The following is a 20826-nucleotide window of genomic DNA, read 5'->3' on the forward strand; positions in this document are numbered from 1 at the left end:
CATTTCCCTCCCTTGCCCATGTTGTAACACATTCGACATTCCCCTCCCTCATTTGTGTAGAAATACAAGCCCTCCCTCACCTCTGGAGTAACACATGACCCTCCCTTGTCTGTGTTGTAACATATTACCCTTTCTTCATTTGATATTCCCATCACAAAACCTGTGTAATAACTAGGGGTGAGCGGGTTCGGATTTCTGAAATCCGAACCCCCCCGAGCCCCCCCGATCCGAGTCCGATCCGAGTCAGGCTCGACTTTTCCCGCCTGACTCGGATCTGAAATCGAGGCAAAACGTCATCATCCCGCCTTCCGAGTCTCGCGGGTTTTGGATCCTATATAAGGTACCCGCGTCGGCGCCATTTTCTCACTCGGCTGTGGACAGTGAAGAGGGAGGGTGGAAGTTAGGGCTGTGTAGTGTAGTGTAGTGCTGCTGTTGTCCACTACTTCAAAGTCCATAGGGGCTGGCTGTGTTGTGCTGTGCTGCTGTTGTTAATAGGGGCTGTGTCCACTACTTCAAAGTCCATAGGGGCTGGGTGGACTGTGTTGTGCAGTCAGTTCTCCATAGGGGCTGTGTCCACTCCAAAGTCCTGTGCAGTGTCCCAGTCCTAAAGGGGTGCTGTAGTGTTGTCCAGGGGGTGCTCTGTCCATCAGGGGTGCTCCCCCCAAGTGCTAAAAAAATAATATATTTTCTGTGTTTGTGAATTGTGTGCGCAGTAGCCGCACGTGCATCAACAAAGTAGTGCCAAGCGTGCGCCTGTGTCATAAGTAAAGGGCCGGCTGGCTTGACCGTTAAAGGGTGCTGTAACCCCCGAAAGTACACTCCAGTCCAAACCAAAAAAAAATTATTTTCTGTGTTTGTGAATTGTGTGCGCAGTAGCCGCACGTGCATCAACAAAGTAGTGCCAAGCGTGCGCCTGTGTCATAAGTAAAGGGCTGGCTGGCTTGACCGTTAAGGGTGCTGTAACCCCCGAAAGTACACTCCAGTCCAAACCAAAAAAAAAATTATTTTCTGTGTTTGTGAATTGTGTGCGCAGTAGCCGCACGTGCATCAACAAAGTAGTGCCAAGCATGCGCCTGTGTCATAAGTAAAGGGCCGGCTGGCTTGACTGTTAAGGGTGCTGTAACCCCCAAAAGTACACTCCAGTCCAAACCAAAAAAAAAAATATTTTCTGTGTTTGTGAATTGTGTGCGCAGTAGCCGCACGTGCATCAACAAAGTAGTGCCAAGCGTGCGCCTGTGTCATAAGTAAAGGGCCGGCTTGCTTGACCGTTAAAGGGTGCTGTAACCCCCAAAGTACACTCCAGTCCAAACCAAAAAAAAAATTATTTTCTGTGTTTGTGAATTGTGTGCGCAGTAGCCGCACGTGCATCAACAAAGTAGTGCCAAGCGTGCGCCTGTGTCATAAGTAAAGGGCCGGCTGGCTTGACCGTTAAAGGGTGCTGTAACCCCCGAAAGTACACTCCAGTCCAAACCAAAAAAAAATTATTTTCTGTGTTTGTGAATTGTGTGCGCAGTAGCCGCACGTGCATCAACAAAGTAGTGCCAAGCGTGCGCCTGTGTCATAAGTAAAGGGCCGGTTGGCTTGACCGTTAAAGGGTGCTGTAACCCCCGAAAGTACACTCCAGTCCAAACCAAAAAAAAATTATTTTCTGTGTTTGTGAATTGTGTGCGCAGTAGCCGCACGTGCATCAACAAAGTAGTGCCAAGCGTGCGCCTGTGTCATAAGTAAAGGGCCGGCTGGCTTGACCGTTAAAGGGTGCTGTAACCCCCAAAGTACACTCCAGTCCAAACCAAAAAAAAATTATTTTCTGTGTTTGTGAATTGTGTGCGCAGTAGCCGCACGTGCATCAACAAAGTAGTGCCAAGCGTGCGCCTGTGTCATAAGTAAAGGGCCGGCTGGCTTGACCGTTAAGGGTGCTGTAACCCCCGAAAGTACACTCCAGTCCAAACCAAAAAAAAAATTATTTTCTGTGTTTAGCCGCACGTATATATCAAATCGATATAACATAAATGGAGGACCAAACTTTCTCCGATAAAAATAAAATAGAGAAAGATCAAGAACCACTTCCTCCTAGTGCTGAAGCTGCTGCCACTAGTCATGACATAGACGATAACATGCCATCAACGTCGTCTGCCAAGGCCGATGCCCAATGTCATAGTAGAGGGCACATACAATCCCAAATGGCAAAGTTCAGGAAAATGACCTTGAAAAAGACATTTAAATCAGCTGAAGAGAAACGTAAACTTGCAATATGCCATTTACGACACGGAGTGGCAAGGAACGGCTAAGGTCGATCCCTAGTATGTTCATGACTAGTGGTTCAGCTTCACATGACGATGGAAGCCCTCCTCCCACTAAAAAAATCAAAAGAGTTAAGCTGGCAAAAGCACAGCGAAGAACTGTACTTTCTAAGAAGATATCACAAATCCCCAAGGAGAGTCCAAGTGTGGTGGTGGTTGCGATGCCTGACCTTCCCAGCACTGGACGGGAAGAGGTGGCTCTTTCCACCATTTGCACGCCCCCTGCAAGTGCTGAAAGGAGCACCCACAGTCCACTTGCTGATATGCAAATTGAAGATGTCACTGTTGAAGTACAACAGGATAAGGATACTGGTGTAGCTGGCGCTGAGGAGGAAGTTGGCGAGGAGGATTCTGATGGTGATGTGGTTTGTTTAAATCAGGCTCCGGGGGAGACAGTTGTTGTCCGTGGGATGAAAAAGCCCATCACGGTCATGCCTGGGCAGAAGACCAAACATTCCACCTCTTTGGTCTGGCAATATTTCTATCCAAATCCGGACAACAACTGTCTTGCCATATGTAAAGGTGAAATAAGTAGGGGTAGGGACGTCAACCACCTAGGAACATCCTCCCTTATACGGCACCTGCAGCGCATTCATAAAAAGTTACTGTCAAGTTCAGAAACTTTGGCTAAGACCGTAAGCAGTCCAGGGACACCTAAATCCCGTTGTCCTGTTGTATCCAAGCGCCTGCAAACCACACCGTCAACTCCCTCCTCGTCAATTTCCTCCTTAGTCAGGATCGGAAGTAGTCCTGCAGGCCATGTCACTGGCATGACTGACTCTCCTATCCGGGATTCCTCTGGAGGATCCGGCATTGCTACGCCTACTGCTGCCGCTGCTGCTGTTGCTGCTGCTGGGAGTCGTTCATCATCCCAGAGAGGAAGTAGGAACACCACTACTTTTACTAAACAATTGACCCTCCAACAGTCCTTAGCGAGGAGGATGAAGTACGACAGCAGTCATCCTGAAGCAAAACGTATAACTGAGGCCTTGACTGCTATGTTGGTGTTAGACGTGCGTCCGGTATCCGCCATTAGTGCAGTGGGATTTAGACAATTGATGGAGGTAGTGTGTCCCCGGTTCCAAATCCCGTCTAGATTCCACTTCACTAGGCAGGCGATACCAAGACTGTACAGAAACGTCAGAAAAAGTGTCCTCAGTGTCCTGAAAAATGCCGTTGTACACAATGTCCACTTAACCACGGACATGTGGACAAGTGGAACAGGGCAGACTAAGGACTATATGACTGTGACAGCCCACTGGGTAGATGTATCACCTTACGCAGCAACAGCAGCAGCGTCACCAGTAGCAGCATCTCAGAAACGCCAGCTCGTTACAAGGCAGGCTACGCTGTGTATCACCGGTTTCAGTAAGAGGCACACCGCCGACAACCTCTTAGAGAAACTGAGGGAAATCATCGCCCAGTGGCTTACCCCACTTAGACTCTCCTGGGGATTTGTGATATCTGACAACGCCACCAATATTGTGCGGGCATTACATCTGGGCAAATTCCAGCACGTCCCATGTTTTCCTCACACAATAAACTTGGTGGTGCAGAATTTTCTGAAAAGCGACAGGGGCGTGCAGGAGATGCTTTGGGTGGCCCGAAAAATTTCTGGCCACTTTCGCCATTCAGCGACTGTGTGCCGAAGACTGGAGCGCCAGCAAACACTCTTGAACCTGCCCCGCCATCACCTGAAGCAAGAGGTTGTGACGCGGTGGAACTCAACCCTCTATATGCTTCAGAGGATGGAGGAGCAGCAAAAGGCCATACAAGCCTATACATCCACCTATGACATAGGCAAAGGAGGGGGTATGCACCTGACTCAAGCGCAGTGGAGAATGATTTCCGTGTTGTGCAAGGTTCTCCAGCCCTTCGAACTTGCCACACGTGAAGTCAGTTCAGACACAGCCAGCTTGAGTCAGGTCATTCCCCTCATCAGGCTTTTGCAGAAGCAGCTGGAGAAAGTGAAGGAGGAGCTAAGACGGAGCGATTCCGCTCGGCATGTGGGACTTGTGGATGAAGCCCTTCATTCGCTTTGCCAGGATTCCAGGGTGGTCAATCTGTTGAAATCAGACCACTACATTTTGGCCACCGTGCTTGATCCTAGGTTTAAAGCCTATGTGGTGTCTCTCTTTCCAGCCGACACAAGCCTGCAGAGGTGCAAAGACCTGCTGGTGAACACACTGTCAGCTGAAGCGGAACGTGACATGTCAACGGCTCCTTCTTCATTTTCTCCCGCAACTGGGGCTGCCAGGAAAAAACTTAGGTATCCTAAGCAACCCGCTGGCGGTGATGCAGGGCAGGCAGGACCAAGTTTGGACATCTGGTCCGGACTGAAGGACCTGGCAACAATTTCTGACATGTCTACTGTCACTGCATATGATACTGTCACCATTGACAGAATGGTGGAGGATTACATCGGTGACAGCATCCAAGTAGGCATGTCAGACAGTCCATACCTGTACTGGCAGGAAAAAGAGGCAATTTGGAGGCCCCTATACAAGCTGGCTCTATTTTACCTGAGTTGCCCCCCCTCCAGTGTGTACTCCGAAAGAGTGTTTAGTGCAGCCGGGAACCTTGTCAGCGAAAGGCGTAGGAGGTTGCTTCCACAGAATGTGGAGAAGATGATGTTCATCAAAATGAATTATCAGCTCTTCCAGGGAGACCAGCCTCCAGAAGGTACAGAGGGACCTGTGGTGGTGGATTCAAGTGGGGACGAGTTAATACTTTGTGAGGATGAGGATGTACACACTGAAGAGGGTGAGGAATCGGTGGATGAGGAGGATGAGGATGACATCTTGCCTCCGTAGAGCCAGTTTGTGCAGGGACACATTAATTGCCAGCTTGTTTTGTGGGGGCCCAAACGAACCAATCATTTCAGCCACAGTTGTGTGGTAGACCCTGGCGCTGAAATGATTGATTTGTTAAAGTGTGCATGTCCTGTTTATACAACATAAGGGTGGGTGGGAGGGCCCAAGGACAATTCCATCTTGCACTTCTTTTTTTTCTTTGCATTATGTACAGTTTGGGGCCTAGTTTTTCTAACTGCCATCCTGTCTGCCACTGCAGTGTCACTCCTAGATGGGTCACGTGTTTGTGCCGCCCACTCGTGTCGCTTAGCATAGTCATCCAGCTACCTCGGTGCAACCTTTTGAACATAAAAACACTATTGTGAGGTGTGAGGTGTTCAGAATAGACTGGAAATGAGTGGAAATTAAGGTTATTGAGGTTAATAATAGCATAGGAGCAGAGAAACCAACAAATTCTGTGATTTTAGCTGTTTTTATGCTTTTTTTAAAAAAAAATACAGATACAAAACCCAGAACCCAAAACACGGAAGGGTGGTTTTGGCAAAACCAATCCAGATCCAAAACACGAAGAAAGATCCAGATCCAAAACCAAAACACAAAACACGAAAAGTGGCCGGTGCACACCCCTAGTAATAACACATTTCCCTCTATCACCTGTGTAGTAGCAGATTCCTCTCCCTCACCTCTATAGTTACACATTCCCCTCTGACTGCTGTTATAATAAATTTTCCTCCCTCACCTCTGTAGTAACACGTTCCTTCCCTCACACCTGTACTAACACATTACCCTCCCTCACCTGTGGCCTAAGAGCTATTGAGGAATCCGTGAAAACACATTTTACCCCTTTGCAGTCCTGTCTGCCTCATAAACCATGTCAGGATCATACGGCAAGTTGCGGCACCAGATGTGGGGTTGCAGCACAGTCCAATATTTAAATAGGGGAGCCACACCAACTGCCAGTGATGTGTGGCAGCAGTTGGGTTAACAGTTGGTGTGGCTCCCCTATTCGAATATTTCACTGCGCTACAGCCAAGATGAGTCATTCAGACAGGACATTGCGCAGGGGGAGGATATATCTTAACCCTTTTCATCCCCTTAGGAGTCAAATTTCAAACAAATCCCTTCTTAGTGGGTACCTAGGTCATGGAAGGCATATACTCCCAGATTTTCATGTTTCTAGGTCCAGGGGTTTGGGCAGGGAGTTAATGAGTCAGTGAGTCAGTCAATCAGTCAGGACATTTAATTTCGGGATGTAGTCTTGAAGCCGATGGTCTAAATGCTGACCGCCGGCTTCCAGACTCTCTAATCCCAGCGTGGTACTAATGACAGGTGTCGAAAACTCGATGCCTGTCATTAACCATACGCCAGAAGACCGACGCCAGTCATATCGAACAAAGGTAAGCCGGGCGCCGGCGCGGACAGCCACTGGGGGGAACTTAGGGTTAGGCACCCCCACGGGAGTTTAGGGTTAGGCTAGGGGAAGGAGAGGTTAGGGTTAGGCATCCCCACGGGAGACTTAGGTTTAAGCTGCGGGGAAGGGGGGTTAGGTGTAGGCATTTGGGGGGGTTAGGCACTTGGAGGGAGGTTAGGGTTAGGTACCCCTAAGGGAGGTGTAGGGTTAGGGAGGGGTATTGGATTAGCGATGCTTACCTTAGGGACGATAGGGATCTTCACACTTGCCGGGCTGCCGCTGTCGGGATTTGAACCATGCGGCCGGCGGTAATACCTACTACACCCTTAATTTTATGTATATAGATTGCTGCCATCCTGCACCCACCTTACAATAGTTGCAGATTTGCAAATGTACACAATTGTGGTTCTCTGCGCTTGCAAATTGGGTAGCAATTTAATCCAGTCCTTCATCAGGCCCATAGTCTCTGGGATACAGTTGAATTGGGCCATAGAACTTTGCAGTGGTAGAGAATTAATAAATAAAAATGGATCTAAAAATTTTTAACATATTATATAGGGAACATTTAAGAAACTGATGCTTTAGTATATATGCAGAAATATGATATAATCCTCAGAAACAAATTTAGTTTGCTTTCATTCAATAATCTGTACTAGACAATTCAGTTTTAGAATTTGTATGGTTTTTAAAGGTTACAGTATGTTTTTCACTCAGTTAACTTGTTTAGAAAATTAATTATTTATTTATTTTCTGCTTTTCATTTTTTAGCAATGTCCAGTTACTTATTCATTGTAAAATATGAACTGCCTGAAGTTATAAAAACTTTCATGAACCTGGAGGAGAATTCTGGGTATGTACTTATGCTGGCTATGTTACTGCATTATATTATACAGTGTGTGTGTGAGGTACAGTGTTCTAATGTTCCATTCTCCCATACTTAGGCAATGGTACCTAAATGGAAACTATCTTGTCATATTTGTATCCATTGGAGTGATCCTTCCACTAGCTCTTCTGAAGAACTTAGGTAATTATTTAGGATAAAGTAACGCATTATAGACACTTACAGCCAAATTCAATTAGCCAGGAGTTCCTTAGTGTTAAGTCTTGCGCTACATTAATGTGCATGTCACCGGATATTTTCATGAAGTGCGCTTCCAATACCCCAATTTAAATAAAAAAAATATTAAGGGCAATCAATACTTTTGCGCAAAACTGCATATAAGCAGCCTCCTAAAACACCTTATTGAAGGAAACACCAACTTCACAGACTAGTAAAGAAAATAAAATTATGTAGCTGAAAAGGAATGGCGCTAATGCCTCAGATGGATGAAGAATAGATACAGTATGTATCCCAATCATGGATAAAGCAGAGAACTAAATTTATTTAAAACATATTCCATAAAATCAAGATGACATATATAATGGGGTACCCGGAAAACAGCTTCCTTTCCTTTTCACCTACATAATTTTAATAACCCAATGTAATTAGAAATGGCAAGTCGAAGGCATCGCAGCAGTGTTGTGCGTTAGCTCTGTAGTGTCTGACCTATTTGTATTGAATGACTGGGCAAATGATCCCGAATCCCAGAAAAGTGGTAAATGCTGCAGAGCTGTAACTAGACTTTTTGGTGCCCTGGGCCAGAAAGAGCATTGCCCACCTAGTAGTGTATATGCAGCAAATACTGATGGGGTGGTCTGTTCATGCGGGTGCCGAACTGTAGATAGACAGTAATTAGTTAGACAATGTCTAGATCGACCCCAGTTGTTAGACAGTCAATAGATCGACAGGTACAAAAGACAGCCCAGCTAAAGATCTCCCCAGGGCATCACACGAAAAAAAGAGTGACAGTGAAGTGTTATAAAGTATCAGGTGTGTGAAGGTAGCTAATAAGTGTTGGAAATAGTAATAAAGGTAAAAAAATATATGTGGAAAAATACATGAATAATAAACAAACATAAGAAGTGATATAGAAAGTGACTAAGTGTATTAAGTGGTGATACCCTGAAGAGGCCCAGCCAGAACAGCTCAGGGGGCCCCACGCCCAAACGCTCACCCCAAATAAACTGACACTATATAAATCTAAATAGGATTTACTTTGGATTATGCCTGTTACCTGGTGAAGTCAAATGCTAGGTCCCTGCTTAAAAACATATATAGGGAGGTGTGGGGAGGGGTGGCAAACTGGAATGAAGTAATCTCAGACTTCAGATGAGTGTATAAATACACATAATATAGAGTATGGGGAGGGGCTCTACAGGGCATCACCACTTAGTACACATAGTCACTTTTTATATCACTTTTTATGTTTGTTTATTATTCATGTATTTTTTCACATATACTGTATTTTTTTACCTTTATTACTCTTTCCAACACTTATTAGCTACCATTACACACCTGATACTTTATAACAAAATACATTTACATTTGAACAGTAATGATCGCATAGTGCATCTGCAATTTCTTTTCCTGTGTTTATTACTTTAAAATCTCAGCATGACAGCACCTTTCATTACTATTAGGGTGTGCAGTCTTTAGCCCCTCCCCATACTGTATTTGATGGAATATGCCAGTAATTGTATTTCTGCAATTAAGTGTTAACATATATATACGTTTGCAGGAAATTGGAAAAAGCCCTTGCAACTCCTAACTGTAAAATCAAAAACCCATTTCTTTAAACCAATTTTCAGCTTTTTAGAGAAAATAACATAAAAATTACATGGTCTTTATTGTCCATATTTTACTATTTAAATACTTCTAAATACATTATTATTTACTAGGAGGGGTTTTACAGAGGTGCTGCACTGTGTACTTACATTTTTTACATTGAATAAGGACTTTTTCCTACTTTTCATCTGCTCTGAAAGTGTGAACTCAAAGCCGCATTAACTCCCACTGAAACCTGTGTTATCTTAATAATTAACAATAAATAGCAAAAAGTCACTGTCGCAGGTTTTACCCATAGTAATGTTGTGCGACCAAGTTCATTTGTAACCTTATCCAATATTGCATTAAACATTTTTGAGGAAATAATTCATGATGTTACTAATTATGCAATTAACAGGATACCTTGGTTATACCAGTGGATTTTCCCTGGCCTGCATGGTGTTCTTCGTCAGTGTGGTAAGAAACCCTGTTTGATTGTGAAAAATAATTAATTGCCAAATTCATATGTATGAGTACAAATAATGGTGAATATGGGGTAATCCACTATTATTTGGTCCATAATGTTTCTGTTGTTGGAGATGAGGAATATCAGAATATTACACATTGGAAATTTCAAGTAGCTGATAAACCATCCTGCACAAACATATGATCAGCAAGGGTATGGTATATACAGGCGTGATTTGCTTATAGTTTCTGGTTCTAATTTGACCGTCAAGTTCATTCCTTATAAAATGAGCAAAGTTTCAAGTTAGTATATTATACTGCTTGCAAGTCAGGCAAACTTACAATGCTCAGTTTAAATATAAATGTTTGGACTTGCATAATGTCTGCAAATATATGTGTGTATGTAAAATATCTGTCAGTCTAAGCTTAGCTAGATTTTACCCGGCACACTGACAGTACAAGGTTGTTGACCACTGGACTGGGCAGACAAAGAGCAGTCACATGTAAAATATTGCCCACAGACAGATTCCTTATGAGCACTATAATGGAATATTTTTTTCTTGTCATTAAAATGCATTAAAATCTCCGTTCTTACATTGATTTACAGGTCATCTATAAGAAGACTCAGATACCTTGTCCTTTACCATTGATGGATCAACCTTCTGGAAATGTAACAAGCAACAATACTTTTCACTCACACCCCCTTATGTTACAAAACTACAGCTTCAGTTCTGGAGTGAACTTTATGATGGATTATACGCAAGGAGAGACACCAGAGCTTAACGAGCACAAGGACAATGACCATGAGAGGGAGGTGGAATTTGAAGCCCACACAGATGATAAATGCCAACCCAAATATTTTGTGTTCAATTCCCAGGTAGGAATACAGTGTGTCACAGATCGTTCTGCTATAGACAATAACACAATTAAATATTATACAGAAATTACATTTTTTAGTGGTGAGCATTTATGAAAACTGGTACAGTGGTCTATGTGCAAAAAGATTATGTAACCCCAGTAACTAATCAAATTTTGATTTCATTTTTTTATACTTTACTACAATAAGACTTATATAGGGGTATTCAATATGGAGCGAAAACTCTGTTTTTGCTATGTTTTCGCACCGATGACGTCATTTTCGGAGGTTTTGGTTTTACACCGTATTCAATTTCAAAGACTTTTCGCAGGTTCGAAAAGTCTTTGAAAAAAAACGGGGATAACTTTTCACCACTGAATAGGTGGCAAAAAAAAGTGCAGAATTGGGGTTTAGGGGTGCAGGCTTAGCCTGCACCCTTCAGAATGACCCCTTGAAACGATCTGTGTCAAAAAAAAAAATCAGGTCACCCCAAAAAAAGCACTTTGAATTTGGGGGCCCAAAAAAAAAATGTTGGGGGACAAAGTTAAAAAATAGCGAACTTGGCTCTGGGGGGGTCCCCAAGTATGCCCCAGGTGTTTTTTTCATTGCAGGTGCTTGCGGCGGGTGAGTTTTTCACGATTTTTTCAAGTCACTTTAGCAACTTTAAAATATGCTGACCCCCATTTTCAAGTACCCCAAATTTGCTGGGCATAGTTATTTTTCCCAGAAAAAAATTCTAAATGCTCTTCTGCATCATTTTCTTCAAAGTCGCATTTATGCACTTGCCGCGTCTATGGAATCCCCGACTTCCTTCAGTAGTTAAAAATGGGGGTACCCATAGTGATCCCCCATATCTACACATCTTTAGGGGGGTCCCTAGAATATTTCCAGAAAATTCCCGTTTTTGTTGAACCTGTAAAAATAAGTTGAAAAAATTTGCAAAAAAAATGACATAAGGTCCCCCCCAAAAGCCAAACCAGCCCCAGGCTTGCCAGCCAGTGGTGGTTTCTAAAAATACAGGGAACAAAATGTGTAGCTTTCCACAGTATTTTAGAAACCAACACCAGGCTGCAGGGACTAGTGCTGGTTTTAAATATAGGGGGCAAAAAAGATGTGGGGTACCCCCTATATTTAGGACCAGCACCAGACCCAACCGACCGGGGTGTAATGCCACAGCCCGGAGACCCAATCACCGGGGCTCCAGGTCCAAAGCATTACACCCCAAGTCGGTCAGCTCAAGCCGGTGATCTCTGGGGAGTCGGGGACCCGCGAAAAAATGGTCCCCCCTCTTCCGAGCACCACAGGCTTACGCTGAAGCCTGGGGCTCTTCCCCATACCCCTTGCTTGGTGGGTATGGGGGTAATAGGGGGGCCAAATAGTGTAACACTATTGTACTTTACCAGCAGACATGCGGCACCTGTAACTTCACTGTAAAATAAATAGTTAAAAAAAGACAGAACACACACACCGTGTCCAGTATAAGTTTAACACACCTACCCATTCACACATTCTTACCTATATCAGATGTTCGGTCCCCTTGTCAAGTAGAAATCCATGATGAGTGGCCCTGCAAGAAAGATTTCATACTCACCTACATTCAGCGCTGGTCTCCGCAGTAATCCATGGGTGTTTAAAAACAAAAAAACGAGTTACCCGATTCATAGAACACAGCTATCTGTATGTGTGTTGCTACACATACAGATAGCTCCTGAATGCCAGCTATCGGCACTTCACGGGGCATTGCAGTCCAGAGAGCCAATCAGCGGCAGCGCTGACTGTAGAGCGCCTGCTGATTGGCTTCAGCAACTGACAGTTCCCACGTGGGCGAGTCACACCACGTGGGAACTCTCAGATGCCGGAGCCAATCAGCGGGCGCTCTACAGTGAACGCTGCCGCTGATTGGCTCACGGGACTGCAATGCCCGGTGAAGTGCCGATAGCTGTGTTCCGTGGATTGGGTAACTCGTTTTTTTGTTTTTAAACACCCATGGATTACTACGGAGACCAGCGCTGGATGTAGGTGAGTATGAAATCTTTCTTGCAGAGCCATGTTTTTGGGAAATCTTACTGGAGAAGAGGACAGATTCATCTGGTATAGGTAAGTATATGTGAATGGGTAGGTGTGTGTAATAAACTTATACTGGGCACGGTGTGTGTGTTTTGTCTTTTTTTAACTATTTATTTTACAGTGAAATTACAGGTGCCGCATGTCTGCTGGCACTTGTAGTTCCACAAGTGCAAAATGGCAGGCATACTGGCACTTGTAGTTCCACTGTAAAGTACAATAGTGTGACATTATTTGGCCTCCCTATTACCCCCATACCCACCGCTCCAGGGGTATGGGGATGAGCCCCAGGCTTCAGCGTAAGCCTGTGGTGCTCGGGAGAGGGGGGGGGCCTTTTTTGGGGGGTCCCCGACTCCCCCGAGATCACCGGTTTGCGCTGACCGACTTGGGGTGTAATGCTTTGGACCTGGAGCCCCGGTGATTGGGTCTCCGGGCTGTGGCATTACACCCCGGTCGGTTGAGTCTGGTGCTGGTCTTAAATATAGGGGGTACCCCACGTCTTTTTTGTCCCCTATATTTAAAACCAGCACTAGTCCCTGCAGCCTGGTGTTGGTTTCTAAAATACGGTGGAACCCTACACATTTCGTTCCCCGTATTTTTAGAAACCACCACTGGCTGGCAAGCCTGGGGCTGGTTTGGCTATTTGGGGGGGACCTTATGTAATTTTTTTTGTAAATGTTTTCAACTTTTTTTTACAGGTTCAAAACGGGAATTTTCGGGAATATTCTAGGGACCCCCCTAAAGATGTGAAGACATGGGGGATCACTATGAGTACCCCCATTTTTATCTCCTGAAGGAAGTCGGGGTTTCTAATAGCCACGGCAGGGAAAAAGACCTGGCAAAGCTATTTAAAAACCCGACTTTATTTTGCAGGCAAAAACAGGGGTACCCATAGTATTCCCCCATGTCTGGACATCTTTAGTGGGGTCCCAGGCATATTTCCCGAACATTCCTGTTTTTATTCCTTAATGGGGTCAAGGGTCATTTTTAAAAAAACAGGGATAATTTTTCAATTCACTACAGCAAGTGAAAAAATGTGCAGAATTGGGGTTTGGGGGTGCAGGCTTATAAAAAATAGCCTGTACTTTTGGGAATGTCCCCTTAAAAGGAAATGTTCAAAAAAAATTGTTTTAATAAAAAAATCGGGACACCCTGAAAAGAAAAAAAGAAAAATTTGTTGTGAAAATATAAAAAAAGGAAAAAAAAATGCCAAACTAACGAAATTAATTCTGGTGGGGTCCCCAAGTATGTGGCAGGTGTTTTTTTCATTGCGCAAAGTAGCGGCAGGGTGCATTGTTGCAGAATTTTAAAAAAATAACTCTAGGGACTTAAAAATATGCTAGTACCCATTTTCATGTACTCCAAATTTGATGGGACCACTTTTAAAAATGAAAAAAAAAAGCTAAATGCTCTTCTGCATCACTTCTTCAAAGTCGGGAAAAAAACACCTGCCGCGGCTATTTAAAAACCCCGACAAACGGGGGTACCCATAGTGATCCCCCAGGTCTGGACATCTTTAGGGGGGTCCTACAATTATTTTCCAAAAATTCCCATTTGTCCCGTTTTCCACGATTTCTTATTGAATACGGGGATAAGCGGGAGCGCGCGCAATACTTTTTCACCGGCAAAAGCTCCGATGTGCGGCAAAATCTTCGACGGTGAGGGTAACGTTTCATATTGAATACCCCTCTTAGTAGGAAATTGACTAAACCATGTTTTTTATGCAGTTTCCAAACTGCAACATATCCGCATAGGTGTATCTATAATGGGTGCAGGGTGTTTGCGAGGCACACGGGCTTCTGGGTTCAGGGGGAGCCCACACCGCACACCTAGCACCCATGTTTAATACTTACCACTCCAAAGTCCCACGTCGGGGCTGCAATAGCAGCGCAAATCACTAGAAAAATGGCCACCATGCACGTGCAATAGAGTCGTCTCCGGAACCATGGCACGGTTGCCATGTTACTGGAGACATGCATATGCGCAGTAGACTCTGGCACAATGCCAGAGTGTACTGCACCACAGAGAGGAGGGGACCTGCATGGAGTAGTCTACACAAGGGCCCCCTCCTCTCTTAAACCTCCCCTGTATCGGATGCAGTTTTCAGTCAATCATGAAAACTAATACTACATTCTATGTGAGGCAGTATGCTAAGTCACTTCATTTAGAAATCCCTTCATTCTGTATTTTACACTGAGAACTCTAAGAATTCAAAATGACTATTTAGCAGCATATTTGAGATTGTAGTCTATGAATGTGCACATACAAGGCATCCAAATATAGGAAAGAAAACCTTGTCTACATCAAATAAACTATTTCCTTATCATCCATTGTTTCTCGCAATTCTATAGCAGTTGTGCCGTATTTACATCACTCTAGATTTACTTTGTTTTCTCAATGCACATGATCTAACTGAAAGCAAAATACCTACAGTACCTCTAGTGAGAACAATGTACTATATAGCAAAAGTAATTTGCTATGTGAAATAAACATTGGCTATTTATTAAAATCTGGTGATAGAATAGGATAAGGGGCATATTAAGAGGGGAGGGGGCCCGTGTTCACTCTCTGTCTGGTGCCCCCTCCTCTCTCTCCGGTGGCTGCCACGCACTGACAGCCTCAGTAGATCTGGGCACTAATCTGTGTCCGGAGTGAAAGTCTACTGTACATGCGCAGGTCACAGGGAAAATGGCGCAACAGACATTTTCCTGGCAATTACCCTACTGTGCAGAATGCTGGGAAAATGGCCTCGGCAGTCATTTTCCTGGCGATTTCTCTACTGCGCATGCGCAGAACGCCGGGAAAATGGCCACGGCAGTCATTTTCAAGGCATTTTGTGTAGCGCCTCTCCAGCTGACGTGGGACTTCGGAGAGGTAAGTATTAAAAAGTATGGGTGCAGGGTGTGCGGTGTGGGGACCCATCTCCAGGGAAAATCCTTTTTATATGTATTTTCTCTGCTTAATAAATAGAGTAAATATCAGAATGACTCAAGATAAAGAAGATTCTCAGAAGCAGAAACATTTATTGTTAAAGGCGTCCTACTGAAATGGCATATTATTCTGTGCAATCTTGCCTAACAGAGCCATGTCTAAAATGTCAACTTTTTTTTTTATTGGTGGTTTGACAGCTTAATACTTTGCACAATTTGAATTTCTCCATGTATAGAAATCTATATCGTGGCTTCAAATCAGACAGTTTAATATAATGCAGCTTGATTTGCATTTTGCCTTTTAATAAATCACATGGTTTATAAACAACGCATAAAATCACCAAACAAATATGCGTTTTTGTGAAATCACACTTTCAGTATTCCCCATAGAGTCTGCTTGGTTGTTATGGGTTACATGATATTAATCTCCAGCAAGTCATATCCCAGCTTCATATGTCCTATGTATGTATGAATGTATGTATGCTTGAGGCTTATCTAATAATGTGATGCTAATACCAATAAAACTTGATTGGTTGCTATGGGTAAAAAAATACACATTATATGTGAATTTTACAAGTAACTATATGGGGTCAATCCAAATGGTGCGAGTTGCCACTTTCTCAGCAAATTCACATTGCAAATTAATGTTGCAATTCAATTAGAAACTCGCTGTAACTTTGCATTTTTTTGTTCACACCTCGCTGGGGCTGAGAGTTGGTAGGGTAAATCTTTATTTTAAGGTTAAAATGTTTGGACACCATGCAGAACTTCTTGGACACCCCCCAATGACTAATTAGGCAATTGGAAGTTTATAATTAGCTTAATTATTCCAATACTTGCTGTACATGTCATTGTTTGAGGGTTTAAAAAAATGGCCTCAAATTACCACAAAATCAACTTTTTCATTGCTTTATGCACCCCAAATTTATTTTCTTTGAAAAATAATTTTTTGTTTGTTTTTTTTGTAAGTCACCTCAAAGTACCCAAAAAGCATCTCTTTCCTACTGTTTTTGCATTTTTTCATATAACAGTAAATGAAAAATGTGTTTTTTATAATTTTTTACTTTTAAAAAAAAAAATAATGCACAAGTCAGATATTTAACATCATTTAAATAGTTTCAGTACTTTCCTTATGCCCACTAGCAGCCTTCTGTATGATTCTGCAGACAAAATTGTCTCTTTTTCGAGATCCATAAAGGTCATCCAACTTTTTCATGCACTTCTCTGCGAGTTTCATTAAACAAACTCTTAACTCGCACCTAATTGGATTCACCCCTATATTTTTTCCTTGCCTTGTTCATTTTTTTACTTTGTTACTTGTCTTTGCTTTTATTTTGTTTCTGTGTTCTTTGTTTTTTTTTTCTTTTTAACCAATAGATATTTTTGCTTTAAGAATATGTTTAAAACAAATGATTTGTACAATAATGCTTTATTTTCAATAATGCAATACTTTGTTTAAAAATTGTAAAAAAGTGTCCTTATATCTTTAAGACAGCCTATGCTATTCCTATCTTGGCTTTTGCATTTGTGTGCCATCCTGAGGTGTTACCAATCTACAGTGAGCTCAAAAGGTACGACTGTATTTGTGTATTCTTCACTCTTAAGTAATCAGATTTTTACCTTGACATATTCATATTTAATTAGTAGGATATATAATCTATGTAATTAGAAGGAGATATAATGTAATATACAGCAATGTGTAAAAGATTGGGACAGATAAAATGGGTTTTGTAGTATATGGAAATAGGTAAAAGAGGAAATATAATATGCCAGAGGTTCCCAAACGCGGTCCTCAGGGCTCGCCAACAGTTCAGGTGTTAGAGATATCCATGGTTAAGTACAGGTGACTTAATTAGTACTTTATAACAAAAAGGAGGTGTGGGACAGGATTTCACCACCCCACTGGTATGGCTACAACAAAGAAATTGAGAATAAGAATTCAGAAGAAAAATAGGATTTAGAAAGGCTATGTCCACAGATGTTCCTGAACAGTAGAGATGAATGGTTGTAATAGGGATACGTTATTGGCTGTTGTTTCCAAGGCTTACTGTGGAACACATGTCTCTCACTCCCCACCCTATGCCTCAGGTAAGATGGGAAGCAGCAGGACTGTGCAATACAGGTCTTTCACACCCTGACTTTTCTACCTCTACTGATCAACTGGTTCTAAGTACTTACTAATGTGGACAATATTATCAAAAATATCATCAGAGAGATGATAAAGAGAGAAAATAACGCTCAATTTCTCCTTTTTTTATGAAAGCAGTGACAACACCATTATTATAATATTTTTCTCCTGGGTGTATTTTATATTGTCTTTGTGTTATATGTATTTGTACATGTAATTATCTTTATATATATGTTAAGTTTATCACCTTTTTCATATATCGCCACCCCACGAGGGTTAATCCCTCACATCCCTATCCATACACCTTACACATCTTTCTTTGATCTCTTTGGTTTTGTCTTGTAAGTCCATTTAAATTTGTTTGTTTTTTTGATACATTAAAATTTATATTTTATTTCAATACTCATATAGGCTATAAGAGTGCTCCATAATAGAGTCTTGCAGATCATGTGATCTCTTTTCTGGTACTGTCTTAATTAGTAACTCAGTTTGATTTAACCAGCTGTGCTCAGCCATGGATATCTCTAAAACCTGAACTGTTGAAGAGCATTGAGGACCGCGTTTGGGAACCTCTGTAATATGCTATGAAGGCTAGGAAGGGATTACATAGGGGACAATTTAATTGTTCACAATGGCCGTAAATTGCCGCTATTCCAACCTCAGCAACTCGTGTCCACCAAAATCACAGATTTTCCATTACAGTCCATAGAGGTGCACAGGAAAATCTGCTATGTTCCCTAATTTTTTTCAATGTGTGTATTCCCACACTCACTGAGAACATCATCATTCTGATAATATATTGAGACAGGCAAAAACTGGAAATAGAATACTCTATCTAGGGTAAAAAGAAATCATATAATATTATAAGTGGATATGGCTAAAAGGGAAAAATGTAATTTGCTAAGCAGGATAAGAAGGGGTCATACAGAATAATATGTGGAGATGGGATGGGTAAATAGGGGGAAATGTAATTTGCTAAGCAGGATAAGAAGGGGTCATACAGAATAATTTGTGGAGAAGGGATGGGTAAATAGGGGAAATGTAATATGCTAAGCACGATAATAATGGGGTGTTGGGTACGGAATCCCGGCACTGGGGATCCTGGCGGTCAAAATCCCAATGACAGCATCCTGACAGGGTTAGGATACCGACACCTGTCGGTAGGTATCCTAACCCTTCCCCTACCCCTAACCCTCTCCCCACACCCAGAACCTAACTCCCCCAGTACCTAATACTGCCAACCCCCTTGCCTAGTGCCTAACCCTAACCCCTAACACTAACCCTCAGTGTCCCCCCACTACTTATCTTCGGGATGCCGGCAGTCAGGATGCCGGCACCAGGATTCTGACAGGTGTCGGGATTCCGGCACCGGGATTCTACGCACCGGCATCCCATGATAAGGGGAGACTCATATAATATGTGCAGATAAATAAAAAGGGGAAATGTAATATGCTGAGCAGGGTAAGAATTTTGTCATATAATATGTGGAGGTGAGTAAAAAAGGGAAATGTAATATGCTAAGCAGTGTAAGAAGGTCTCATCATATAATATGTAGAGATGGGTAAAAAAAGAAAAGGTAATATGCTAAGCAGGGTAAGGATCATATACAGTGACAGATATTACCTAAAGGCTGCAGGAACCCCCAACCCACCCCAGTAAAATCCATAACCCACAGGAACTGCCTGGCAGTAGAAGTGGCATTGCATTGGAAGAGCTCCTTGTGCTTTCTTCCCCTGGAACTGCCAATGAGAGCACTTCCAATCGGAAGCCACTCCCCCGCTATAACGGCAGCCCTATCTGGCTTCAAGGGGCTGCAAAAGCCTGGTTGTTAATTTGTGTGCATGTGTGGGATCACGATCCTGCGCATGCGCACATTTCAGGCCAGCAGGCGTCCCGGTAAAAGAAGGTAGGAACCGCCACTGGTCAAATAATGTGTGGAGATTGGTAAAAAGGGCCATATAATATGTGGAGAGAGGTAATATTTTATACAGAAACAGTAAAAGTTATAATATAAAACTTAGAGAAGCGTAATAGTATTACAGTATAGAAGAGAAGAAGCATATAAGGTTGATATGTTGGAGCAAATGTGTGTTTTGGCTGTGGGATTTGTTGTTGGAAGAAATGATAATATTATGGAGTAAGATGAGAAATATTGAAAAGACTAGTTGATACAGTATTAGACAAATGAACTCATTGATAAGACCATTTTTATATTATTGATTGTTACTATGGTCATGCTTCGTAGCTGACTTTATAGTATCATAACAGTTATTTGAGAGTTCTGTTTAAATATATTTTTTCCTTTAATAAATAAGGTAAACGGTATTATTGTTTTATAGGTGTCAACACTGCTTTATGTTTGCTAATTAGTTTCTTAGAACCATGCTTGACAACAGACTGACACATACTTTATCTTCTTCTAGCCGATCTCGAAGGAAAATGCAGAATGTTTCTAATTTATCAATTGCTGCAATGCTGGCAATGTATCTCTTTGCTGCACTGTTTGGGTATCTTACATTTTATGGTAAGAAATGTTTATTCACAAAATCAATATAGCTCACAATTATTTGATGAGATGTTATTATTGGTATATTTTTCACAAAAATAGAAATTATTTATTTTCTTGACAATTTACTGGAATTAAGATAATTAAGCTGAGGTCTCCATTCATGCAAATGTAATTGTATTAAATAAAATCAACAATAATAAAAAAGAGAGAAGGAAAATACGTTGCCAATTAAATAAACAAAATCTACTATCCTCAGAGTTACTGATGATTTCAGCAATAAAGACCTACATTTAGTGTAAGCAATTTTAGTACAAACCCAAATGATAACCTATAATAATTTGGATAAAGGAACATGTTGCAATAAGGCTAATTTAAATCAGCAAATAAAAATGCAAACGTTTGCCTATTTGTCAGGCTAAAACTAATTTTCTACTAAAATACTGCTCAGTTTACCTTATCGGATAAAGGCCCTCATTCAGAGCCGTACGCTCTGAGCAGAGCGCACGCTCTGAATGAGGGCCGGGCTCCATTTTCATGAAGCGTCCTCCTGGACACTCGTATAGCTGTGGGTCACCACCCACAGGCTATACGAGCGTGCATTGTGATGGTCGCGATGGTCGAGACCATCGCGACCATCGAATTTGCGAGCCGGAGCCTGCGGTTGAGTTTCTCAACCGCAAGCTCCGGAGTGATTTTGGCTCTATCA

The 20826-nt window shown here is 42.4% G+C and overlaps 1 protein-coding gene across 1 annotated transcript in view; it reads left to right on the top strand.

Moving 5' to 3' along the window:
- Positions 1-20826, top strand: part of SLC38A4 (solute carrier family 38 member 4) — a 142800-nt gene that overhangs the window by 94181 nt on the left and 27793 nt on the right. Inside the window, exons 7-12 of the mRNA XM_088465590.1 lie at positions 7293-7374; positions 7466-7548; positions 9587-9645; positions 10241-10510; positions 16975-17054; positions 20035-20135. Of these exons, the coding sequence (XP_088321716.1) occupies positions 7293-7374; positions 7466-7548; positions 9587-9645; positions 10241-10510; positions 16975-17054; positions 20035-20135 (675 nt within the window). The remainder of the gene's footprint in view (positions 1-7292; positions 7375-7465; positions 7549-9586; positions 9646-10240; positions 10511-16974; positions 17055-20034; positions 20136-20826) is intronic.

Source organism: Taudactylus pleione, unplaced genomic scaffold (assembly GCF_031769625.1).
Source record: "Taudactylus pleione unplaced genomic scaffold, aTauple2 ptg002018l, whole genome shotgun sequence".
In the NCBI taxonomy this organism is placed as follows: domain Eukaryota; kingdom Metazoa; phylum Chordata; class Amphibia; order Anura; family Myobatrachidae; genus Taudactylus; species Taudactylus pleione.